Below are 26891 nucleotides of genomic sequence, written 5' to 3' on the forward strand. Positions count from 1 at the left end.
ACCCTAAATAAAAGAAAAATAAATAAGGAAATGTATTTAAGAAAATACTCGAATATATAAAATATGAACTTACAGCCATTTGTTCTAGAAACTCAATAAATGAAAAGTTGTTTCTGACTCATGCTCATTGTTGTAGTGCAGTATTTAAATAAATTATTTAAATTGGATTGGTGTATCCCTGTAAGTAATTACACCAATGCTGTTTGTGTGTGTCTGCTTATGTTATATTAGTGTGTGTCTGTAACTTGTGTCTTGTAAGGCATTTGTGCAGTAAATACATGTAATTGAGCTCATAGATAGTTATAGATGTTTTTATAGGCATGTGTGTAATGTAGTGTTAATTATTAGAATACGTTTCCTGTGTTGTTTACGTGTGTGATGTTGTATATATGTGTGGCTGAGAGCTTCTGCTTCGTGTCAGATTTTCTAAGTGTGTTGTTTATTGCTCAGGGAAATTCTGGAGAACCTGGAATACGAGGACCAACTGTAAGTATATGTATGTTACACATTTTTTTTTATCACACAAATATGCAGAGAAGCCTCCTGCTGATTATGAATATCGTTACAGGGGCCAATGGGTCCGAATGGCCCTCCAGGACCACCTGGTGTGAAGGTCAGTGTGATTCTCTGATTCTGATGGCGTTATTGTGACAGAATGTTCTGGCTGTCCTATTCTTACAATTGATTGACCAGGTTTAACCATGCAGTAATAAATGGATCATTGTGTGTGTGTGTGTGTGTGTGTGTGTGTGTGTGTGTGTGTGTGTGTGTGTGTCTATGACTATGCGTGTATGTATGTGTTTTAATCAATCCTTTAGGGTGACAATGGCGAGCCGGGTGTGGGAGTTCAGGTATGTCTTATTGTTCAAAATAATCCTTTTTTTAACCCCTTAAACTGCAGGTTGATGTTTAATAATTTAAATATAATTGACAATGAATCACAGGATTTTATGAAAGCCTCCACTTACTGTTGGCCATTTAATGTGTTAATTCAAAGATGTTGGATTCAGACATTCCTATAACTGTTTTTTAAAACTATTAAATATGGTTTATGATTGAATTAAGTGTAAAATTTAGGAGTGGTTCCATTTAGTCACTGTCATACGTTTCTGTTGTGGATCTGAATCATTACATTGTACTAAAATGTACATTGTACAATTGAACCCTTTTTTTCTTGTAAAGGAACAGTTTTGGAGATACATTAAGCCATTTCACTGGTTAAAAGATGAGTCTTTTTAATTTAGTCTTGCTCTTTCTTATTCACAGGGTCCTCCAGGACCACAAGGCAACAGAGGACTGCCTGGAATTACAGGCACACCAGGAGCTATTGTAAGATTAAAACCTGATCTTAATATTCCTAATGGCTTAATCTCCACCTTCACTTCTCTTGAATCAATCAATAAGGCTTATGAGAACAAAGATCTCTGTAAGATTCTATAAGGGCCTTTGGTGTTGCATAAAAATTTAGCCACATAAGACCATGTTATCCACTCAGGCTATTGCTAGTCATTACGATGCTCTTTTATGGAGCATCAGCAATGCATCTAAATTATTAATGCAAGCCCCTTTTGAAGTTACAGAGTGCTTTGTATTAAAAATGTGTAAGAGTCACTCTTAGACATGACTTTGAAATGCAGCGTGTAACCTATGATGTCATGCTCAGACATACAGTTTCAGTCAAAAGTTTGGAGACATTTTCATGCAATGTTTTTGTGTATTCCTTTATTTAATTAATTTTCTACATTGCAGATTAGTACCGTATTTAAATGTGACAATTAAGGAACACCTATGAAATTATGTAGTAAACAAAAAAGGGTTTGGTCTCCACAATCCCCTGACCTAAACCTGATCAACTGAGATAAAGATTTAAGGTGATTTGCTGGAGGATGAGCTGGAGCTTCACAGTGTGAAGAAAAAAAGCAGCAACTATTGTTCAGCACCTCCAGAAACTCCTTCAAGAGACTGAGAAAACTACTATTCCAGGTGACTCTACCTCATGAAGACACTGAGAAAATCCAAACCAAGAGTGTGCAGATCTGTCCTCAAAGCTAAATGTGGCTACTATTTATTTAAAGTGTCTAAAGAATTTAAAGAATAAAACATATTCTGGGTTGTATAATACTTTTTGTTTATAAAATAATTCAGCATGTGTTCCTGTATAGCTTTAATGTCTTCAATATAAAATTTACAATATAAAAAAAAAATAAAACAAATTAATAAGGAGAGGTGTGTCCAGACTTTTGAATGGTACTTCAAAAGAAAAACAGAATATTAGATTTTTTTATTTATGCCTTAAAGATGAATCACTAAATAAAACCAATATTTTTCACTGAACTTAAAAGCTATGTATAAAAACGTGCAGAAGGAATCAGGAAATTGCTTATCCTGGGGCACATGAGTGTGTTCTCATCTGACTCCTGCTAATAACCCACTTCGTACAGAGCGGGGAAAGTCAGCCACTCCATTAGGGCCTAATTAATGTTTCTTTTTTGGCAAGTGCTAATAGATTGCCGGAAAACTCATTTCTGTATTTTCCCTCTCATTTCCTCTCTGTAATTGTATGTTTAATAATAATGACTTCAGCATGTAAGTAACATATGCATCACCTTAAGGTTGCAAATTAAATGTTGTGATTTCTTGCAGGGTCCACAAGGACCTCCAGGTCTCCCAGGACAAGTGGTAAGACTTACATCTTACACAACAGCTGGTTAAAAAGTGTTGTCTCATCTCATAACAGAATTTTTTAATTATAACTACACATTTCTGCTGACCATTTAAATAACTGAAAATAAAACAATAGCCACATCTCTCCAATTTCAGTAGAAAAAAAACATTTATGTTAAAAACACAATTGTTATTCTAAACAATAGAACTTCCTTCATATATTGTATACACAAAATAAAAAAATAGAGTCTTCAGGGTTTGTGTTGTTGTTCATTGATGTGTGTAATGATCTTCGATCAGATCAAATCACAGCTGCAAGGTTATCCATGGAAGCATAACCTTGGTGAAAGACTGCCAAGCAAAGCTTATTATATTTAATTTTTCTGTTGAGATGTGACTAAACAGAACAATGCATTACTTTTATCTAAAATTAATAGTGCATAAAGCATTTATAATTATCTTACTCTCTGATCATTTTTACAGGGAGAAGGGGGAAAGCCTGGAGTTCCTGGTAGAGATGGGGTCCCTGGAAAAGATGGAACACCTGGATTACCTGGAAAACAGGCACATGTTTTTGAAGATTAATAAAATCTGACTGTGTTATAAACGTTTTGTTCTTTACGCCTAATGATCACATCACTCTGTACTTTCTTACTGTTTTTCTGCAGGGTATTGCTGGACCAAGTGGGTCTCCAGGGCTGAAAGGTGAGCAAGGAGACAGTGGTCCACCAGGAAAGGTATGTCCATTTGTGTGCATATTTTTTTTTCTTGTTTTAAATATAAGTGTAATTGGAAGGCTGTTATCATATGTAAAACCATAAGACAAACACTGTTCATTCTACTAGACACTCCTACCTAGCTGCTCCATCATGTATATGTAATGTCAGATACTCTAGTCCTTTTCTAGTCTTTTATCAGTGATAAAACAGGACTTTGCAAACAGGATGTTGTTGGCTAGATATTTCTGGTGGACTGTTCCCAGTCCAGCAGTAACTCCAGTGCGGTGTTTAAAAACTCCAGCAGCACTGCTGTGTCCACTCATGCCAGCATGAACAGCACAAATTAACACACCACCACCATATTAGTGTCAGTGCGGTGCTAAGTATAACCCATCATTTAAATAATAGCTGCTCTGTGATTGGTTATGTGCAGTCCTGACCATTAAAGAACAGGGTGAAAAGAGCAAATGGATAATGGGTGTTAAAAGAAGAAGGTGGTCATAATGTTATGCTTGGTTTTTAGAAATGCACATAATAACAAAAAAGAAACAACCAAGAACCACTTTTGATAAATATATATATATATATATATATATATATATATATATATATATATATATATATATATATATATATATATATAATAGAAAGGTGGTAGTGTAAAGAACCTTTAAATTTGCAAGTAATCTTTACATTAAATTCTTTATTAGGTTCTTCAAGACTTTAAAAGGTTCTTCAAAGCTGTTCTTCTGTGGCATTGCTCAATTGGATTATTTTAATTCCTTATAGAAGAATACAGATGGTGATGCAATCAGGATAAATCAGTTATCTGTGTGCACACAGGAGTGTGTAATTCTTATTAGTATGTTTTTTATGCAGGATTGGTATATACCGGTATATAATACTGTGAATGGTGTTTATAGCATTCTATCTTCTGCACCTTCTATTTCTCTCCTGTCCTTAAATGCAGGCAGTCGCCGGACCCCCTGGGGTGAAGGGTGAGAGGGTGAGTCATGGTCTTATTTATTTCATAAAGAACAGCATGTGTTATTTATCAGGCTGGATGACGTGAGCAGTGACATATAGTGGTTAATTTGAAGGTTTTGTTCTGTGTAAAAGGAGCTCTTGTTCTGTTTTTGTATGGATTGGATGGTAGTGAAAAAAGTGCAATGTAATAAACTAGACTCCACAGAGTACTGCTTTATTTCATATAGTCTTTCTGTACAGATGTTTGTGTACACTTTCTACTCCTTCATTTTGTTTATATTTGTGCCGGCCTGGATGAGAAAGTGTCGTCTCTGATATTTATGAGTCATCTGGAGAACAGATATCAGAATGCTGTGTTACAAATTGCACTGAGTGAATTGGATCTGATCTTTTTCCTATTACTGTTTAAATCTTTACTGAAACTAATGAATGTAATCCTCATTTTACCTTTCTACTAAAGGGTCCTCCTGGTGAAACTCTGCCAGGGGTAGCAGGAGAGAGAGGCCCAGCTGGACCACAGGTGCTCCTTATTTTATTTGAATGTCTTCCATTTATCCATCTATCCAACCATATTTCTTAACCGACTTTTTAATGTACTTTAATACTAATATTTTGTCACTTTCCAGAAAAGTATCTGTAGCTCCATTTTAGCTATTTTTAAATTTTTGACATAATGTAAATCTATCAGTTTGGCTTTACTTTTTGTCAAAGTGCCAAGATAAATGGACAAATTGAAAATATCCTTAGTGTTGCGAAATACGTGTTTTAATTTTGCCCAAAAATTATATATATATGCAAGTAGTGTCTTGATCCACCTAAATTTCTAATATAGAAATTGATATTAATACTGATAACTGACTCTATTATTGCTTGTTTATATATTATCTTCTGAAATAATAATATCTTCTGAAATGATCTAATTTGCTTGTTTCAAGTGGTATTTATTGACAAAAGCTTAATTATCTATTATTTCTTGAATTATAAAAACAATACCAGTCAATGGAGTTAAAATAACTTACAGTTAGTAAAAATAGAATCATACGATTTCTCTACAATATACACCAAAAATAGTTTATACTTAGAATACATTAAAATGATTTTACTTATATATATATATATATACAATATATTTTTTGCAGTATAAAGTTGCCATGTTGGAATTTGAAGAAAAGGTTTTTAATTTTCTGCGACAGTTCAAGTTATAGAACTGAAAAGATATTTATGAGGCAAGTTATAAAGTCTTAAAATCAGCAATTGGTTTCTAATGGGAAAAATCATATGTAAAATTAAAAAAATGAGGAAAATAAATATTTCTGCACTATTTCTTATATGTAAAAGTTGCTGTAGACTAATCTCCTAATCTCATTAGTTTTGATACCCGTTGCTCCACTGGTCCTCTCACATATTACACGCTTATTTTCAACTAGTAAAATCTTAATCCGATTGATGTCTTCTGTGTGTCTCAGGGTGTTAAAGGAGACAAGGGACCGGCTGGCATCAAAGGAGACAGAGTGAGTGTGAAATGCAAGCCCTCAGACATTCTCCAGACACCCTAACAACCTGCTTCTCCCACTCACACTACTCACACTATTCACTATACACTACTGATACTGTTATCCTGATGTTTGTTCCATAGGGTACAACAGGTGATCCTGGGGAGTCTGGTGAAAAAGTGAGTTTTAGCAAAAACAATGGCATGTAACAGCGTACCAGCATTATTCATCAATGCATTAAACAAATAATTTTGTGTTCACTGTATATTTAAAGGGAGAGAGAGGATCACCAGGGGCTAAAGGAACAAAAGTAAGTTTTTGCAATACAGTTGTTGACATTAAATACTTGCTGGATTGTCTCAGCTTTAAACTTTTTGTTTTTTGATTTTAGGGTGAAGCAGGTGTAGGAATGGTTGGCCCACCAGGACAGTCGGGACCTCCAGGCTTAAAGGTTCAATTCACACACACACTATTATTTTAATATACAGGGGTTGGACAATGAAACTGAAACACCTGTCATTTTAGTGTGGGAGTTTCCATGTATAAATTGGAGCAGCCTGGTGGCCAATCTTCATTAATTGCACATTGCACCAGTAAGAGCAGAGTGTGAAGGTTCATTAGCAGGGTAGGAGCACAGTTTTGCTCAAAATGTTGCAATGCACACAACATTATGGGTGACATACCAGAGTTCAAAAGAGGACAAATTGTTGGTGCACGTCTTGCTGGCGCATCTGTGATCTGTCTTTGTGATGTATCAAGAGACACGATATCCAGGGTAATATCAGCATACCACCAAAAACCACATCTAACAGGATTAACTGTGGACGCAAGAGGAAGCTGTCTGAAAGGGATGTTTGGGTGCTAACCCGGGTTGTATCCCAAAAACATAAAACCACGGCTGCCCAAATCACGGCAGAATTCAATGTGCACCTCAACTCTCCTGTTTCCACCAGAACTGTCCTACAGGACAATAAATTATTGTGGTCCAAAACCAGGTGTTTCAGTTTCATTGTCCAACCCCTGTATAACCTCAGTATCTCAGATTTGCTTTGTGTTTGAATGTGATTTGTGTTTTGAATCAGGGTGATCCGGGTTTACCAGGCCCTTCTGGACCCCCTGGGCCTCTGGGTATATCAGGAACTCCAGGACTACCAGGTCAAAGGGGGGAAGGAGGCCAACCAGGGACCCCAGGACCTCCAGGAGAGAGGGTTAGAGAGTGCTTATTTTAAAGTTCTACATGTTTAACACTTCAGGTGAAAAACTTGATGTGTCGGAACTGAATCATGTGTTAATATTTATTTGATCTGTGATCTGTGTTTAGGGTCTGCCTGGCTTCATTGGTAAAGCAGGAAACCCAGGAACACCTGGTGCTCCTGGACCTCCTGGACCACCCGTGAGTAGAAAACTTGTTAGGAAGTAATTAAATATTTAAAGTATTTACCATGAGTTTTTCATGGTGTCCATCTTGTCTCTCTCTCTATCCTAGGGTACTGCAGGTCTGCCAGGGCTTAAGGGTGAAAAGGTGAGTGAGTATCTATGATTCTGTTTGTGATCACTGTATGGATATTACAATATTTTTGCCCTTTGACATTTTCTCTTCAGTATGCATAACATACAGAACATAATCTTCACTCTAATTTCTCCTTCAGGGTGAAGTGACTGTTGGAGTACCTGGCCAGAGAGGAGAGAGAGGAGATCCAGGACCTCGGGTAAGGCCTAAAAATGTTATAATGTATTTGATGATATATTTATTAAAGAAAAAACAGCTAATGTGTAGCTCTAGCTTTCTTATACAATTATACAATTAGTGCATTTTTCTTGTGGAAAGTGCAGTACAGCACTTTCAGTATGATTACTAATCTAAATCCAGAACTACGTGTACCACAGTTACAGTTAAGTACCTGTCATTTCATAACAGTGCTCATGAAATAAGGCAGGATTTTCAGGAGGCTGTTCCGTGAGGACATGATGTCTCACGCAAGGCTAGTGTAAACAGTAGCAACAATGAGGGAGCTTCAGATTTATCTTTTCAGAGATCCTGGAAAAAAAACAGCAATTTTTCTTTTTATATTGTGATGAAGTGACGGTTCTGTGATGATTGTTTGACCAATCAGGGCTTTTAATCAGTAGTCAACGGTTATGATTCAGCTATGCGGCTTAGTTTAGTATGCCTAGTTCTAAAGCAAGAGGCATAACAAAACTCAGCAATGGTTTTGTAATGAATATGATGACAAAAAGTGCAACTGTAGAATGTCATACTGAGCTGTCCATTGGAAATGCACTCGCCCATCTGTTGTCATGGACATTCTGTGTTCGCTATTCTCTAGTGCTTTTTCACCGAGCAGGTTTTGACCACACAATCGCTCTGTGCTAAATATTTATCAGGGCTGGACCACTGTCACCAGTCTGTGTCATATCAGTGACACTGATACATGTAAAATCTCCATCCAAGCTCTGCTGAGCCTGATACATCACCACTGTATCACCTCCACACATACTAACATGCTACTACCCAGAGCACACTTTCAGGGGAAAAACGGTCCACCCCCAAAATAAGATCTGAACAGCTGCAGGTCTTTGATTATAAAGGGAAATCAGGTAGAGCCGCAGTTGGGCCGCTGCTCTACACATTTTTAGTTTTGTTGCTCTGATACAACTTAATCCTTTTATTAGCTAATTAATTTACAAGCCGTTTAGCCTTTCTAAGCTGAAGTGCAGGTAAACAGCAGGAGAATGCTTAAATATGCATGTTCAGAAATTCTCCAGGGCTACGACTGAGTTTACAGAGTGTGGTTGATAAATTGTGTATGACAACAGATGACCTATAGTCTAAATGTAGATATACTGTATAGCGGACATATAATGCTAATGGACCACATAAAGTGGTCACTGGTGTTCATAAAGAAAAGAACAATGAATTGTTGAGAAAATTTTTTTTTTGACAAATACTGCTGGACAGTTAATCAAATGTATTTGATCTACTGATTACTGTTAGTTGAGATTGCAGATCTTTACATATAGAAGCTGCCAGAAGGAATCTCAGTAGATGCTTCTGCCAGAAACCTGTAAAAAATGTTTATGTGGCAGTGATATATATATATTTATATATTTTTAAATATAAACCTATATTTTTTAATAGGTTTTATTAACAGGGAAAGTTTAATATAGCTAGTAGTGTTATTTACAAATTCTTTAACTAAAATCTGTTTAATCTGAAAGTGCAAATTTTGTGTCATAATTGTAAGAGGAAATAATGAATGAGCAGGTGTCCTAATACTTTGTTTATTGTGTGTATGCTTTATTTGTAGGGAGAAGAAGGGCGGCCTGGACAAGATGGGGAGAGAGGCTCTCCGGTAATTTTGAGCGACTTTCCAATTTGCTTACAGAGCTACATTACAGCAGTTCCTCCTAATCATATATAACTTGCCTACTCATCTTTTTATCTGTGTCCAAATTCTTGCTGCGCAGTCCCAACAATCCATACACTGTCCCAAAACAAATGATCCACCACCAGCGTCTGCACCTGTTGCTCTATTCAAGTAATCCGTCGTGACACATGGTGCTCAGAAAGAGGTCTTTCAATACTGTCGATCACGATGTTTTCAGATGGAGAGACAGGGCAGCATATCTGAATGCATTCAGAGGAACAGTAGGAGGGAAAAGCAGATTAGAAATAGGATGTGTGGGGAGAGCGGTTGTGTTTGTCACACTTTATATTTAGTGCTATAATATATATCTCTCCCACTCACTGTAATTTCCAAATCATTATGATTCATTACCTCTTACTGTGCTGTATATCAGGGCTCAGAATATACACACACACACACACACACACACACACACACACACACACACACACACTAGTGGCTGCCCAGCAGACACAAAGCTTGACTCTGTTCCAAGCAATGGGTTTGATCTCAGCTATTAACACTGCAGTTCTGTTATCTCCTGCCATTGTACTCGTGAGCAAGGCAGTTAGCTCCAAATTGCTCCAGGGGGCTCCCCTGCAGTTGGCACTGTTAAGCTGTTTTGGACAAAACAATCATTTAAAATGTAACATTTATCATAGACCAGCACACAGGGGGGTTAATAAACTAGCTCATCTCTCATTATACTGGGAATGTTGTTATTAACATCCTTTACGTCTGCAGGGTTTTCCAGGTAGCAAAGGGGGCAGAGGGGACAAGGTGAGTGAAGCTGATCTTCTTTTTAAAATACATTAATAAAACACTGTGCATGTCAAAAGCTAAATAATCTTCTTTCTTTTAATTAATAGGGTGAGGCGGGTCCTCCAGGAGGCAAAGGAGAGAAGGTAAATGTTAATTACATCAGGGTCTCTCGGATCCCTTTCAGTGTGGAAAAACATTCCACCTGTTTTAATTTAGTACCATTATCTACTGGTTTTGTGGAAAGGCACCATCATATTTATTTGATGTAAGCAAATAGCATATTAGCCCAATGACTGTAAAAAATCATGAACAGCACACATCTGTAAAAGTGAAGCCATCACATGTTTTTAAAGCTATTACCCATGTTGTCTGTATACTCAGAATAACAATGTCATGTGACATCCAAATAATAATGAGTGTCACTCATATTAGATGGCTTTGTTTTGGATGAAATAACATCAAAGCTCTCCAGACTACATATGACCCCATTTTGAGAACAACGCTATTATATTTTTCCATTTTGTTGTCCTATTTTTGATTTTGGTGATATTATGGACAATTGCTGTCCATAATAATTCCATCTTGTGTTTTATCTTGACTTGTATAGGGTGAAACTCTGCTGGTGGGTGGGCCGGCCGGGGAGAAGGGAAATAAAGGCGAAACGGTGAGTCTTTTAAAGCCATTATGTGCATAAAACATTTACCCATCTACAGAGAACTGAGAGAACATAGATTCATCTCTCTTTTTTAACACATTTCCCATGAGAGGTCAAGGACAGAGCAGTATGAGAATAGAGAAGTATATTTTTGCATGGATTTAAGATTAGCATTTTCAGTAGACGTGCACTTGACTAGCCTAATGTAATATTGCTGTTACACAAAAACCTTGTGTTCCATTCAAATTGTATGAATAGACTATTAGAAATGACTCAAAAATAACAGATGACCTTCCTTAAACTTTTCACCTCCTGTTAAGTTGACATTTAAGATTTAAGGTTTTTGCCATTATAGCAACACTTTATAGCTTTTTAATAAACTTCACAATAGCATTAATGTTATGAGTAACTGGTGGCTATTGTTTTCCACAGGGAGAGCGTGGGCCCAAAGGAATGCAAGGGGAAAAGGGCAGTAAAGGACAGGAGGGACCACCAGGGGTGCAGGTGAGTCTACAATTATATGGAAATACAATAAAATACAAATAATATGGAAATACAATAAATGAACAATATATGGAAATGGCCTCAATCATTTTAGCAGACCTCAATATTGCACATTGTGTTTACTTGTGTTTGTTTATATGGGAATAATCATTAGCAAAAGTGTGCTACTGCAACCTTTTGACAGGTGGTATAAAATGCCAAAAAACCTTTACCAAACTTTTTTTATCAATTAAAAGTTCATTACTGTTAAAAGAGGGATAACTACATTATTCTGATTTTATACCATTAGTATAGCTGTGGCACACAAAATATTTCTGGCATGACAAATTGTCTATTAAATATAGTATAACTATATATAGATGCTATATAGTTACTATAGTAGTTATTGGTGTAGCAAGTATAGTAAGTATCTTCCCATGTTTGTAGGGTCTGAGAGGAGAGCCTGGGGAGCGAGGCTCTACTGGGTTCCAAGGTGCTCGTGGTCCAGGAGGACAGAAGGTATTTCTGAGAATGTGTTTGGGCTTTATAGCTCTCATTGTTAAAACATGACTGAACAGTTTTACATCTGTTGCTGAAGTGTTTTGAATTGGGAAAATTGAATGTACATGTGAACGGTTTGATTTTTCAGGGTGAGGGAGGACAGCCAGGAGTTCCAGGAGAAGCTGTGTGTATTTATTTTCCCTTCGTTCTCCTCATCCCCTTCCCTTTTATCCTCAGCCGTCATCTTTTCCAATATCAAGTTTTGCAATTTCAAACAAATTTCATTTTTCTCTTGCATTGATTTGTGTGTGTATTATCAGGGAACTGCTGGAAAAGATGGCCTTCCTGGTTTGAGAGGAGAGAAGGGGGAGATTGGTCTTATGGGTATGCGTGGGATTAAGGTATGTGATTGCATTGAAGATGCGTGTGTGTGTGTTCATATGTTTGGAATCGTTTGTCATTTATGTGTTTGGGGAGCTGCCATTAAAATTGTCTTTTCTATTAGTTTTCAGACCTCATAAGTTTATCTGTAACCTTGAAAATCCCCAACTGCTGCCGGTGATAGCCCTGCTTATAATTCAGCTACAGTCTGAATCCAGTGCTACATTGCCTGACACTCATATGAATCTCAGAAGGTGTGTGTGCGTGTGTAGAGGGACTGATCAGCTGCCTGCACTGGGGGCATGAAAGACATTCACCTGTGTGTGAATTGCTCCTCTTCAGAGTAGAAAGGCTTATGTAGACAGCGATTTCAGTGCCCTTTTTTTACCACAGAGCCACACACACACACACACAGACTCAAAACACTTGCCCAGATCGAGCATCCACTGATCCACAGAGGGAATGTCAAAGCTCTCAGGCTAAAGTACTCAATCCCTGGTCTAGATTCAGCCTATTTGCTGAAAGTCACTAACCAGACAGACTACGATCGAAGTATTCTTGAGGAGTGCGTGCGTGCGTGTGTGTGTGTGTGTGTGTGTGTGTGTGTAAGAGACTGACAGATGAATAGTGCTGTAATCTACAGAGACATTTATAGAGCTCTTCTGTGGAACTGTCTATACTTTCATTGCTCGCTGTCATGTGGAGTGACTGGCAGCTTGATTGACAGCCTCATTGGTTTACAGGGAGAACGAGGGTCCAAAGGGGCGTGTGGAGCAAATGGACAAAAAGGAGAAAGGGTAAGTGAATAATTGTAGATATGGAGACTCAGAGAAAGAGAACTTGTGAGTTGTGTTCTTCCAGTGTAAATGATATGTTTCTTTTCTAAGGGGGATCCTGGAATTAATGGCAGACCAGGTTTGCCTGGAAGGAAAGGAGAGTCGGTAAGTAGAGTGTGTATGCGCTCATACACAAACACACAAATATAAATCTTTTTTGTGATATGGTCATATATTGTCCCATACATATAATACATATTATACCTAATATTATCTATGTCACATAGAGATTTTATTACAATGTGACACAATGTAAAGAACAACTGTTAAATTCAACAAATGCCGAAAATATGATGATGCAATTGTAGATGGAGATGTTTTTAAAGTGTGTAGCTATATGTAATAATAATATTCTAAGTCTAACTCTAATCACTAACCTCTTTTAATTTAAAACAATGAAACTTGACATGCTTTTGTAAAGAAAAATACACTTTAAAATATAAAAGACCACTTTGGTTTGCCCTGAAATGAATGATTCCTTGTTTTTCTTGGTTTTCCTTAAAAGCCAGGACATGTTTTATCTTAAACACACATGCACCCACACACATATATATGCAGTCTCTGTTTTATTTACTTGTTTTGTGTCAATTTATTTTTTATTCCAGGGTGATGTGGGACCTCCAGGAGCCACAGGAACCCCAGGAAAAGAAGGAATTGTTGGACCCAAAGTATGAACATGTTTAAGCACTTAAATTCACTTAATCAACTAGACATTAACTGAAATAGAGTCGATGTTCAAGTATCAAGACTTGCATTGTGAGACCAAACATGTCTTAAAATTAAGACAAATGTAAGCACACCTAAGATATATTTAAAACAGGTACAAATCCTATCACTTAAACCACTTCAGGAGGTAGTCTGAGATGCATTTAAGAAATATGTTATAACAGTGCAAACACATCTGTCTCTCCTTATTTGATCAGAATATAATCTAGATACCAGTCACATAACACGACCAAATGTAAACATATTTAAGTCCAATCCCATTTCTAATTTAGGAAAGGGTAAAATCCTTCCCCTATGAATTGGCACAACCCTTTAAGAACCTGTAGGTGACCCTGCCGGGCTGATGTGGGGATAGCAATGGAGTGCTAGCTGCTGGTTAACTAGTAACTTCAGGGCACCGTATGTCTTCAGAAATGGGGCAGGTGGTGCAGCAATTAATTATTATTGTCCATTTCATTTGGATAGAGAGATGAAATTAGCTTTTATTTTATCTTTCTGTTCCACCTTAAATGCTGCAGCCTCTGCCATCTGTTGCACCATTTAAGGTGGAACAGAAAAGTTAGATAGCTAACTAGAGACAAACTACTAGCATTTTTTATACTTATGGGGTTTCTTGGGTGGCTAACCAGAGATCATCAGCCCTGTGTTTTATGTGAGCCTCTGAAAAATCTAAGATTGACGATCGGGACACCCTACCCCTAGACATGCACATGCAAAACAGTGGGTTTATGGCTAAGTGGTTGGGCCAAGGGGTGAAATGGGATTGGGCCTTAATGGGGTATTCTGTGGTGCATTTAATGAATCTGGCCTATTGAGTAATATGTTACACAGTGCTGATATATGGACTTCTGTTTGTTAATAATTAGGGTGACAGGGGCTTTGATGGTGTGATGGGACCAAAGGGAACACAAGGAGACAAAGGTGAACGGGTGAGTATTACTTAACCACACATTAATCTAGGTAAAATTCCCAAGTGCATTTTTCCAAATGTCTCTGCTTCTCTGTTTAGGGACCCCCTGGCATCCCTGGCCCCCCAGGTCCCCGAGGTGCAGACGGTCCCTCTGGTCTTACAGGCCCTCAGGGGCCAGCTGGAACTAAAGGCCCAGAGGGACTGCAGGGACAGAAGGTAGTGAGCGTACTGTGTGAGGCTAAACTGAGATGGATGCTGTAAAATTATTCTTTTAATTTTCTGTCAAGTAATTATGCGTATGAGAGAAAACACCATAGATTGAATTTTTGCAAATACCAGCTTGTGTGGAACGTTTTGTAGGGTGAACGTGGTCCTCCAGGTCCAGCGATGGTTGGCCCTCGAGGTATTCCAGGAATTCCTGGAGAACGAGGAGAACAGGTAAATCAAGCCATTTCTTGTTATATTATATAGATTATTTGCAAGATTGTGTAGAAAATCAAAATAAACTACAGTGTATGTAATGTGTATTTCTCATATATCACACAATTCCAAGTATTTTGTTTTCAATAGGGATCTATTCTTCTCTGTATTTCTCTTATATCTCATTCTCAACCTATCTCAGGGTGAAGTAGGTCTTGATGGATCTAAAGGAGAGAGAGGAGAGCCAGGCTTGACGGTCAGAACATACTTTAACACTCTTCCTAAGTCTTATGTAGTCCTTCTAATCACTCCCTCTTCATATGACTCATGCCTCTCTCCTTGGTGCTTCTCAGGAGGATGAGATCCGTGCTTATGTTCGGTCAGAGATGAACCAGCACTGTGGTGAGTGTGCATTTTAAGACACTGTATATCCACTGAACTTATTATCCACTAAACTTGTCATTGAGATTATGTACAATAAGAATATAATGTAACACATTGTAACTGTAACTCTTGATATGTTGTTCTCTGTCTCCTCCTTGTCCTCACTAAAGCCTGTGGAGGTAAGACCCCACACTGACACTCCTGCAAATAACACTGAAATTGACCTTAGTCATTAATACACTGATACCCTGTGTTGACTGCAATCTGTTTTAAAGGTGCAATAGAACAAATCTGACCTTAATAAGGTGAAGTACAATAACATTATTGATTCTGCCTCAAAATCCATTCCCTGCAAAACTTTGTAACTTTGTAGTTAGTTGAAGGAGAACTCTGGTGTAAGATTGACTTTAGGTGTAGTAAAACATGATAAAAAGTGCTTACCTTTGTTAAATAGCCCACCTCCATGCTCCCACACAGTAATTTTGTTCTTTTTGCCCAGCACAACGGCCGCTTCGGGCACATTTTGCCCCGATAAATCGCTTTTTACACCATTATCTCCACACCTCCTTGATAGAATCTGGAGGGCTCTGACATTTAAAACAAGGCATAAATACCTTTAAAAGTGCACAAGAAGCCTATTAAAAACACTGTTTACCTCCCCATGCCGCTAGCTTTCAGCTCTGAGTGCCGCCATCACTCTACTGATCATGGCCATAGACATATATACATAGACTTCGCCTAGCCAGCCTCCTGGTGTAGCAGCCAGCACCCAGTGCATTTATTTACACTGCGAAAGATGTTTAATACAAATATAACAATCACAAACAACAATTTTTTACCCGATTTTCACAGGGTTTGGTTTGTTACAAACAGCAGAGATGTAGTTATAATTCATATATATATATATATATATATATATATATATATATATATATAGAATTGTCAGAGAGTCCAGATGTTTCCTGGCAGATACTCTGCATGATACAATTAAGCAATTAACATTTTACTGTCCACTGTTGTATGCCTAAAATGCCAAGCAAACCATCTGATTTTGAATCTAGATGACAAAATGAAAAGATGTAAATGACTATGAAAGAGGATTCATTATAGAGGCAGTTGGATGGCAAGAGTTTTGGTCACAGTTTCAGCTGGAACAATGACTAAAGAAGCTGCTGCATTCAGATATATGGAAAAGACGTCCGTACATAGGGTTGGAAAGTGCGATGGAAAGTGCACTTTCAGAGAGAGTAATGCTTGTGCATTAGTGCCATATGTATGGAAAAACAGAAGAGCAGCTGCTCTGTGCACTCTGTGTGAGCAAGAACATATAACAATACGTACAGGGCTGTTACAGTAGAGCTGCAGTGCATAAACCCCTCATTACAAAGACAAATGCTCACAGGTACTGGCCTACAGTCTCTAATACAGTCAGAAGAGTCATCCATCACCATATTCTATACAAATAGAAGGGAATGCATGTGCTGCATGCACCAAGAAAATGGAACTAGCATGAATGTTTGATCCCCAGTGATAGTAATGGCTCATTTATGCTTAACAAATATGGATACAGATACAAACAGAGGCTTCTTTCCAAACTCAGCTATTTTAATGCACATACTCACAGAAGCAGCACCACTGGAAATGGTAGGAGCAGTGTATTTAATAAACAGCTCTTGTGAATCACAACCACCACCATATGGATACCATAAAGTAGAAACTCTGGATTAAGTTTGCGCCACCTCTTAAAACGCTGCTCTTTTGTCTTTTTTGGTAAAAGGTCTAGTGTTTAATTAGTATTTTAATCATCCAGCAACTACTTATTCTAAGACACTGCAGTCTGACCACCTAGTTTATGTATGTAGTGATAAACACTTTGAACTGATATTTAGGGATGAACCAATACTATTTTTCCGTTTTGATACCGATGCAGCTGAAATTGAGAACCAGTACTCTGACCTAACTAGGTTTCTGTAACTCCTAATATTCACAGCTTTCTCCTAATATTCACAGAGATTTCGTTTTGATAAAGGCAGCATTCTGTATCCCAAATAAGGTATGATTAGCTTGAAAAAGCAGCATTTACTGGTTGAGTAGTAAGTTCGGGCTGTGAACAATGTCCATTACTGACACCTTGAGGAAGATAAAGGGTGCTCTAACCAAACTAAATATTGGATTTGGCTTAAAATAGCTGATACCCAATCCATGAAAATATGCCTGGATCAATAAGAAACTGTTCTGGCAGCTTGTGGTTGTTGAACACCTAACTTAAGAGAGTTGGTGTTGATTTTTCCATTAATTTGTCATATACAGGATAATCAATTGCACCTTTATAACATTTTGTTTTCAGCGTTAACTGACTTAAGAACTGCTAGTTAAAATTTAATTTAGTAAATACTCTTACCTCACTGCACTGCATATGTGTGGATAATGTTGGTTTATCTAATGTGTGGTGTTTGCATTAGACAGTTTATTTGGTTAGAATGTTGGGTTCTAATGCATGGTCTACTGAATGTGGAGTGTGAAAGTGCATGTCGCCAGGGTGTGACGTGTCAGTAAGTGTGTGTGTGTTCACTGATGGGTTTAGCTGCCCGTGTTTGTGTGATTTTCTTGTGGGCGTGTTGTCAGGTGTTGGAGAAATTCAGCCACGTTCGCCGCTGCAGACTTTCCGAAGTCACTCCTCCATGTCCCCCGAGCTCTCAGTAGGCCGAGGGGATGAGGAGGGTGAGTCTTTTGTCCATTCCCTGATCTCTGTCCCTCTTCTAAATGTTGTTTTTCTCTTAGAAATGTTATTTAATGTTGTGTCTTGTGATTATTGTTAGTTTTTGTATTTTATTATATTATTTATGCACTGTAAAAAGTTAAGTCAGGCCAATTGGCATGACAAGGCAGGGTTTTGTACTCCTGCAAGAAATACAACAAAACTGCTATCTAGCAGCCAGGCTTAAACACTACACTGTCTAACATCAATCTTAACATTTAAACTGAGACCTTGGGGTAGCTTTAATGGCATGTTGTTATAGTTTGTTGTATGTTTTTTTCACTTAAAAATGGCAAAGTATTTTTAGTAGACAGTCACACATGCCGAATGTTATTTTCAAGAGCCCTACACTACTCAAATATGCCTCCATTTAAGGTTGAAATATTAACAGATATTTCTTTTAATTTGATCAAAAGTTTAGAGGGAGTTTTTGGGGGAGAGAAACAGATTCAGATTCAGACACAGCTCACTTATCTGAAATATATTGCTGACCTAAACTAAGATGCAGAAAATGGACTGACCTAAATGTTTTACAGTGTAAAAAGTTATTAACACAAGTGAGACATGTTAAATAAAATGTTTCTATTTAACATTCTCTAATCCTACACATGGTTAAAGGAATATTCAAATTTACATGATTTTCCACTTGCACACTAATTGTTTTTCATTTTGAGTTCATATATCTGTCATGTTGTACCAGAGCCAGAAGGATAATGAGGACAGCATTTATTAAGTCAGTGTTTTTTATAAAACCATCACTTTTGATGGTGTGTGATTAAAATTTTATATCAATGTTAACACTTTCCTCACTTACAGTATATATTTGAAATGTAGTAACTGGGAAATAAATCTAAATGAAATTGCTACCATTCTTTTTATTGATGTTACTTCATTAAATTGTACAGTGATTCTTAATGTAAAAGCACTTGGAGCTGTTATATTTTGGGTCTGGTACAAACTTTCAGAAGCTTGTATGAACTGCAGTCTTGTTATATCAGCTTAACAGTTTATATAAAATCATGTATGTTTGATTTTTGTCAAACAATTCCTTTAATATTGTAAGAATCTTAACTGTAAAAACTCAAGTCCCTGTTAGTTCTAAATTGTTGTTTTGGTGGTGGTGGTGGTCTGTGTGTGTGTTTGTTTTCTTCCAGGTCGTGAATTGCGTGTTGTGGTGAATACAAACGATCCAGACTATGAGCATATTTACTCTATTGAAAGCTATGATGACCCCATGGAAGAAATTGTTGATCTTACCCCCCCAGTCAACCAGAGCCAAGGTATGTCAATGTGTCTTCGAGCGTGTGTGTACAGAGTGCGTGTGTGCATATTTGATTGAGTCTGTACACACATAGAATGACATAATATGGCTATTTTGGCAGGCAAGACAACCAAGGTTGTTGCATTAAATGCAGTGAAACAGAAAAGAGAGGTTAAAGGTGAAGGTAAGCTCTGTTATTTGTTGTGTAATGGTGCTTTAAGGGTTGTGCATCAGAGCATGTACGGGTATGTTATAAGCATGTTAAGGGCTTGCTGGGATGCAGATTGAGAATAATATAAACTGCATTCGTTATTATGACTTTATACAGTCTTATTCACAGTGCAGTACATGTAAAAATGAGCTATGCAAACTTAATATTTTAATAACATACGTGGGAAATCTCACCTCAGGCCACCTACATAAAAAATATTTACTCATGTCTTTTGTGTGTTTGCATTTTTCTCCACCTGCTGGTTCTGGTTGTGGGTGCAAGCTTGAAGTGTTTTCTCATTAACAGAAAAATCAACAGTAAATTCTTAATGAATTTTAGATATTGTAAGCTGAAATAGGGATAACCTGAAGAGGGAATTCTGTGCCAATGCAAATATCTGATATTACACATGTATATATCTGTTAATGCAGATAGTGATACACATATTTATAACTTACAGAGAGAATACACATGCCGGTTTAACTTTATAACTTTATACACTGTGCATCCCTATACTAATCATCATCATGTTCTCAGATAGAGCTGCTAATGCTGGTATACAACACGTTCCTAAACCTGGAAATTATTTTTACACACTCATTTCTTCTCTCTGAGCTCAATTTGATGTCATGCTGTGGTTCTTTGTTTGTTTGTGTGCCCATTAGATCCGTGTGCACTGCCACTGGATGAGGGTGACTGTTCCAGATATACGCTGCACTGGTACTTTAATTCTCAGGTGGGCGCCTGTAGACCCTTTGTCTACAGTGGCTGTGGAGGAAATGCCAACCGCTACACACAGAAAGAGGAGTGTGAAAAACACTGCCTATGACAGAGAGGTATGGGTGCAGTATGATAAAACACACATTGTCACTCTTAACTGCAGATTTTAAAAATACCTAGTGAGAGCACAGAACCACATCTAACTCCTGTCTGATCTGTGTTGCAGCGTCTGTACCTTCAAAAAGTGGACAATAATTATGGGATTTCAGACTCCAAAACCAGTGCAAAATCCGTGTTCAATGTTTTAATCATATTCATCTGATGCTTCTGGGCTTCATAAATCTGCGACTGGACTTCATCATATTTATTTTTTTGTATCATGCTGTTATATAATTTCAATCCATCATGCTTCACATTTCAGGCATATTAGATTGTATTTAGGCACAGAATTTAAATATACAGATTTTATTAAGCCATACATTTTATGCAGGAAATTATCAGACCTGTGGTAACTGGTAATGGGTGTTCTTAATATATGTAATAAATGTTCTCAACTTTCTCAACTGCAGAAGATTATATTTTAGATGATGTATACTAGAGCTGGGCGATATGGCCCAAAAAAAAATCCCACTCTCACTCCGCTTCTGTTTAAGGTATACAGATAAATTTGTCGCGCTGCTTCGTTCAAAAGCAATTGGTTTAAACACACCTTACAGCGACGCCGCAAAACCGAACCAACTCCAGATCACGGAGCTAGTTGCTCCGTTTTTGGGCACAAGCTCCGCCGTCATGTTGTGTGTGTGTGTGGGGGGTGCGCGCGGGAGAGAGGGAGGGAGAGAGGGGCGGGGTGCGCGCGGGGGTGAGCGGGAGAGAGGGGCGGGGCTAAGCTCAGTCTTAACTACAGGAGCCCCCAGGGGAGCGTCGGTGGTAAAAATTAAAACTCAGAGAAAATCGATTTTTATAAAAACACATCGTCCTTAATTGTAAGTTCAAATTAATTGATAAAATCGATTCATCGCCCAGCTCTAATGTATACCTAGCTGGCCACCAACATTGATGGATATTAAATGTAGTTTGTGACGTCGGCTGTACAAAAGCCAGTGTTGTGATGCTAAGTAACACATTTCAGTGTCTTCCACATTTCAAATGGAAACGATATATTTATGTAAAATACCAGTGTTTATGCATTTTTTTCCAAGTTCCAAGTATAACATGTCAACTGGAATGCCCCACAGGTCAGGAATTGCACTGATTGAGAGACAATGAAACCTCGATCAGTATTAGTGTTAAGACAATCAAATAAAAAAAATAACTGGTGATCCGTATAGCTTGAAAAACACTAATCAGTCCATCTCTATTTTAGTCATGATGACAACCAAATTCAATGTCTGCTTTACACTGTAGGTTAAGGTCAGCACAGCATTGTTTTTTGAGGTGATCACATGTTAAACAGCGACTGGATTCACAAAAGTGATTTAAAGAAAAAAAGGAGTATTTTTCCCATTTTTCCCACTTCTAGTTATTTTTTGTAATTTTGTAAATGATGTTTTTCCTCTATTTTGTTCAGAATTGAAATTAATAATGGTTATGTTATAGGTGTTTATTATATGATGAACAAATGTACAGCATAAAAGTCTGAATTACAAACAAACTACAGATGAAAACCTTTATGAGCGTTTAAAAATATAGAGTATTTAAGAATATTTAGTCTTTTATGTTTGTGTTAACTTTGTGGTGCTTATTTTAAGATTCTTCATAGATTTTTGCTTTGGAACACTTTTGTGGATTCAGCCCCAGATTTTCAGTAATATACAAGCACATCAATATCAAGCACAAAACAGGGCCTAGCTCTGATACGTATTCACATTTGTGATACTAGATTGGGTTTTAGGGGGGGAAAAATAATGAATTTGACCTAATCCTGTAACAAAATCTATTCTGAAATAGACACTCACCATGTGTGAGGTCACAGCTACAGTTGGGTAGTTTATAAGTAGCTGGTGCTCTTCTTAAATTAAGAGCTTAATTTTAAAACAGCTTATTTTAAATCCTGGTATGAAAAGATTCTCCAAATTTCAGTATTGTATCAAAAAAGGAAAAGTGATATTATGCCATCTATTTAGAAATGACATTAAGTTTCAAAAATCATGGCTGTCCATTTACCTGTGGTGTTATGTACTCTAGAACAGTGGTTCCCAACCTTTTTCTTCAGGGACCCATATTTTTACCATTGTAAGCTTTGGTGACCCAAAATGTTAGAAAATGACAAATAAAGGTTAGAAATGACAAATAAAAACTGACATTTACTATAGATGAATAAAATAAACACGTAAAAAAGGAAAAATTGATACATAAAACATAAGGAATTTTTATCTTATGAAGAACAAAATAATTAGATCAATAAAATAATACAACTATTTAAAATGAATAAAAAATAATTTATATAAAATAAAAACAAACAAAAAAAAAAATAATAATATCAGTTTCAGTTTCAGTTTTAAATCAGTAAAACAGCTCACCAAAACCTCAACCTGTCCAAATATTGGACAATAATTGATTAACTTTACAGGCCCTCACTCATTTTCATTTATTTAACTAAACTGAATTTTATATTCTTATATTATTATATTATTATATTCAGCCTCGCGCTGAATTCTACGGCAACGTAGAGCTGCCAGCCATAGAAATATAATTTGACTCAGTAACATGTAATAACGTAAAAGGTTTCATATTATAACGTGATATTTATTACGTTATAACGTGATATCTATCACGTTATTTCGTGATACAAAACTATTATGTTATTTCATGATATGGTATTTTTACGTTATATCGTGAAATTATCATGTTATTTCGTGATAAGAAATTATCATGTTATTTCGAATTATGAAATGATCATGTTATTTTGTGATAAACATTTATCAAGTTGTTTCATGATATTTTAACGTTATAACGTGAAAACATCAATATGGTTTTACTTTGATACACGGCCAAGCCAGCGCGCTTCCATTTCACTTCACGTCGCCTCCAGCTACAGTGCTCAACAACTGTAGAATTCCACCATGCCTTAAACCAAGCTTGAAATAGAACTGAATTAAGTCATGCAGACGAGCCATGTTCCTTCACTGAACCTGGTAAGTGTTGAAGTGCTGAATGGCCTAATATCATGAAATAACATGATAAATGTTTAACATTAAATAACGTGATAGTTGCATATCTCAGAATAACGTGATAATTTCTTATCTCAGAATAACGTGATAGTTGCATATCTCAGAATAACGTGAAAGTTGCATATCATGAAATAACATGATAGTTCCTTATCTCGGAATAACGTGATAATTTCATATCACGAAATAACGCGATAATTTCTTGTTATAACGTGAAAATACCACATAATGAAATAACATGATAATTCCATATCATGAAATAACGTGATAAGTATCACGTTATAACATGGTAAATATATTAGTTATAACGTAAAACTTTTCGCGTAATTACATGATACTGAGCCAAATATATATTAGGGCTTGGCAGCTCTGAGTTTCCGTAGAATTCAGCTCCGCGCTGCCGGAGAGAGCGCCCACACGCGCGCCAGAGAGAGAGAGAGAGACAGAGAGAGCGCAGCGCAGCGTGGCGAATTTTGCTTACCCTAGACTATATATAGTATTAAAATGAAACCCCTTAAAATCAAGAGGGCTTCGCGACCCATCTTGGATCTTTGGCGACCCATAGGTTGGGTCGCGACCCATAGGTTGGGAACCACTGCTCTAGAAGGTGTTATATTGCAGCATGGATTTAATCAGGTCATCACCAGTATTCTTTCAGACTGATGAACAGCAGCCCATCTGACTGATTGGCTGGACTGAGCCCAGTTTCCGTTTCCCATTTCCTAATATCATGAGTGAAACTAGCCTCACACTACTGTCAGAGAAATGCCAAACTCTGTAAGCCCCGAGTGGCATCTGATGGAGCAGTTGCCTCCACCTAATGGTGCATTACATCAGTAATATTTCTGTCTCTAAAGCAAAATGTCCAAGACAGCAGGTGCCGAGCTGATCCTACCAGTATATCTCCTTCTTTACAATTATATCCACATTAACTAAATCTGATAAAGCAGTGTGTCTAAGTACATCTAATATTCAAATATCCCAAACACCGCTTTGGTATCTAGTCAGTATGGTCAGAATGTTCATGCCAGTGGTGCTTAGTATCCGCTGTATACTATATATTACGCCAGAAGCAACGGTCAGCCTGCTTACATGTGTAGAATCATGACTGCCATTTTTTTCAGCTGCTATTTTTAGTATACAACCAGTCTCTGCTGTGTAGAGCAGCACTGTAAATAGAGATTTGTATTTTTTCAGCTTGGAGCATAAAGGATTGTTACATAAATAAATGATAAATGGATGCATGTTTACTCTCACAAGAAATGGTGCTATTTTTTAGACATATTTATATAATGAGGATTGTATTTGATAAATGTTGTTTCGTATTTGGTAAATGATGATTAAACTTTTACGTTTGTTTACCTGTTTATTAATGTGTTTGTTGAACAGTTTTTCTTTTTCAAATTCAACATAAAAAATTCTCTGATCTGACCTTTTATTTATATTCAGTCCTAATGTAATGGCAGCTGGTACAGCAAACATACTGTAAAAACAGGATCTAATAAACTCAAATTATGAGAAAACTCTTATCAGGCATGCGTGGTAATTACTTTAAAATATTTTTATATGACAGAGAGGAATTTATATGTAAATAAAAAAATGCATTGTGCAACAAGATCAAATAGTGAACATGTATTTGCTCTGTCAGACATAATTCCTTACTTTGCGATCTGTTTAAATGCTATCGATAGATGGGCAGAAGCCATGCATCATCAACTATAAATGTTCCAGGCAATATCAATTCAAATAATTAATTCAATATCAAAATTGCCATTTTATTGCCTTTATATGCAGGGTCATGTTCAATAAAAATTGCCTTTGAATCCTGCTTTATAAAAATATGTTTTCACTGTGACATTACAATGTCAGTTTATTAAAAATATACAGTAATGTAAAATAAGTGGCCGCACAAATATGCATAAATATTTAATGTTTGCAAAACTATATCTCTCTGCCTTCTTCATCTAGCTCACTCTTTATTTATTTAACAAATAATGTGCGCTCCATATTTATACATTAGGTTGTCAGAAATGATGCTCCCCCATCTCATTGCAATGCATTACAATAATTAGGCTGCTACTCTGGAGCTGTCACTCAAAAATCATTTTCATATTCATATCTACTCATAAGTATTCATATGGAATTGTCATCATAGGTATTTCACCTTTTCACTGCAGTGCCTGCTTATGAGGGGTGGATTTTTTATTTTACAGAGTTTAGAGTTTTTCGCTCTCTCACACACATTAAACCCACAGCAGACAATCTTTGCTGATTGCTGCTAAAATTTTCATCATTGCCTTCTTTCAAAAGCGTGATTTCATGGGAGTGTTATATCTCAGTACTGAGTCATTGTGGCTAGGGTTATGGCTATGGTTTCTGTTCCTTGTCACACTCTATTAAAACAGCTATTCTTGACTGGACTACCTATGAGAATTGTCTAGGAAATGTAGGGCAGTGAGTGCTGTTGATATTCAGCAGGACTCAGGAACGTGGGTCTGCATGTTTTTAAAACTGAGCTGGCTGAATTGTTTAGTGAATAGCTTGATTTCACTGATATTCATTATTATTTTTGGGGGGTCAGACCCTTCTGTGTCTATGTTGTCACCAGGTGACAGGAAGTCTTCATATAAAACAGGCTGAATGACTTCTTCAGTCTGTGTCCATCATAAGTTCCTCACAAGTTCCTTTCACACCTGCCCTCAACCTTTTGCTTTCAATAAAAGCCCATATCTTCCATAGTAATGGAAGTAAAATGCCTCAGTGAAGCTCCAACCCAGCTGTAACACTCTCTCTTCTGAAGAAACACTCAGGGGTGTGTGAGATAAGGTCTTTTTCCCTGCACAGACTGTGCTCACACAAATCCGTTCCACCTCGTGGGCAGTGTGAAACAGTGGCTACGCCTGGTAGTGGAATAAGAAAGACTCGTTCAGTGATATTACAGTGAGCTCACACACCTCACACCTTCAGAACCAAAAAAAAAATCCACACATCGTCACAAATAATGACAAAGCACTCCCTGTCTCTAACAACAAACCTGGGAAAGTTAGTCAGTTAAATTAATGCATGATAATTTACTCCATCGCAACTCTCAGTGGATTTACACTAAACAGCTGAACCCATGTGTGGACTCCTGTGGGACACTCCATATAGGAAGTGTCTAAGAAGCACATGTTCACAAGTTAACACATTTGACAGTGTGTGAATTATATGCGATCACGTGACAATATCACGTGCTAAAACAGCACACACATTTTCTCAGGTTTTCAGATTGGGTCTAAAGCACTGTGAGTAAAAATCCTCCTGTTTACTCCTGGTCAATTCATGTGATTAGTGTCTGGATTGTAGCTTGAAAATATTTTAACCCTCTAGGGCACAGTGTTGCCCTCAGATTATAACACCAAACCATATATCGTACAGTATCTACCATAATGTTTGATGTATTTATT

The 26891-nt window shown here is 37.1% G+C and overlaps 1 protein-coding gene and 1 long non-coding RNA gene across 4 annotated transcripts in view; one reads left to right on the top strand and one right to left on the bottom strand.

The window, feature by feature from the left end:
• The window catches only part of col7a1 (collagen, type VII, alpha 1), an 85347-nt gene extending 64511 nt beyond the window's left edge, over positions 1–20836 (top strand). For 2 of the 3 annotated variants that reach the window (XM_049479257.1, XM_049479256.1), the window contains exons 83-120: positions 451–486; positions 569–613; positions 819–851; positions 1267–1329; positions 2644–2679; positions 3148–3228; positions 3333–3401; positions 4354–4389; positions 4831–4890; positions 5837–5881; positions 6007–6042; positions 6138–6173; positions 6255–6314; positions 6946–7071; positions 7185–7256; positions 7350–7385; positions 7513–7572; positions 9172–9216; positions 10015–10050; positions 10140–10175; positions 10640–10696; positions 11120–11191; positions 11618–11689; positions 11820–11855; positions 11992–12072; positions 12796–12849; positions 12940–12993; positions 13494–13556; positions 14481–14543; positions 14624–14740; positions 14885–14962; positions 15147–15200; positions 15298–15346; positions 15499–18049; positions 19241–19366; positions 19469–19531; positions 20224–20394; positions 20505–20836. In XM_049479257.1, coding sequence (XP_049335214.1) covers positions 451–486; positions 569–613; positions 819–851; positions 1267–1329; positions 2644–2679; positions 3148–3228; positions 3333–3401; positions 4354–4389; positions 4831–4890; positions 5837–5881; positions 6007–6042; positions 6138–6173; positions 6255–6314; positions 6946–7071; positions 7185–7256; positions 7350–7385; positions 7513–7572; positions 9172–9216; positions 10015–10050; positions 10140–10175; positions 10640–10696; positions 11120–11191; positions 11618–11689; positions 11820–11855; positions 11992–12072; positions 12796–12849; positions 12940–12993; positions 13494–13556; positions 14481–14543; positions 14624–14740; positions 14885–14962; positions 15147–15200; positions 15298–15346; positions 15499–15524 — 1923 coding nt within the window. In that variant the 3' untranslated portion in view covers positions 15525–18049; positions 19241–19366; positions 19469–19531; positions 20224–20394; positions 20505–20836. The remainder of the gene's footprint in view (positions 1–450; positions 487–568; positions 614–818; positions 852–1266; positions 1330–2643; positions 2680–3147; positions 3229–3332; positions 3402–4353; positions 4390–4830; positions 4891–5836; positions 5882–6006; positions 6043–6137; positions 6174–6254; positions 6315–6945; positions 7072–7184; positions 7257–7349; positions 7386–7512; positions 7573–9171; positions 9217–10014; positions 10051–10139; positions 10176–10639; positions 10697–11119; positions 11192–11617; positions 11690–11819; positions 11856–11991; positions 12073–12795; positions 12850–12939; positions 12994–13493; positions 13557–14480; positions 14544–14623; positions 14741–14884; positions 14963–15146; positions 15201–15297; positions 15347–15498; positions 18050–19240; positions 19367–19468; positions 19532–20223; positions 20395–20504) is intronic. The other variant, XM_022675755.2, reaches the window with a different exon arrangement.
• The window catches only part of LOC111193775 (uncharacterized), a 54896-nt gene that overhangs the window by 3766 nt on the left and 24239 nt on the right, over positions 1–26891 (bottom strand). The gene's annotated exons all lie outside the window — the stretch shown is intronic.

The sequence above is a fragment of the Astyanax mexicanus genome, chromosome 5 (assembly GCF_023375975.1).
Source record: "Astyanax mexicanus isolate ESR-SI-001 chromosome 5, AstMex3_surface, whole genome shotgun sequence".
NCBI classification, from domain to species: Eukaryota; Metazoa; Chordata; class Actinopteri; order Characiformes; family Acestrorhamphidae; genus Astyanax; species Astyanax mexicanus.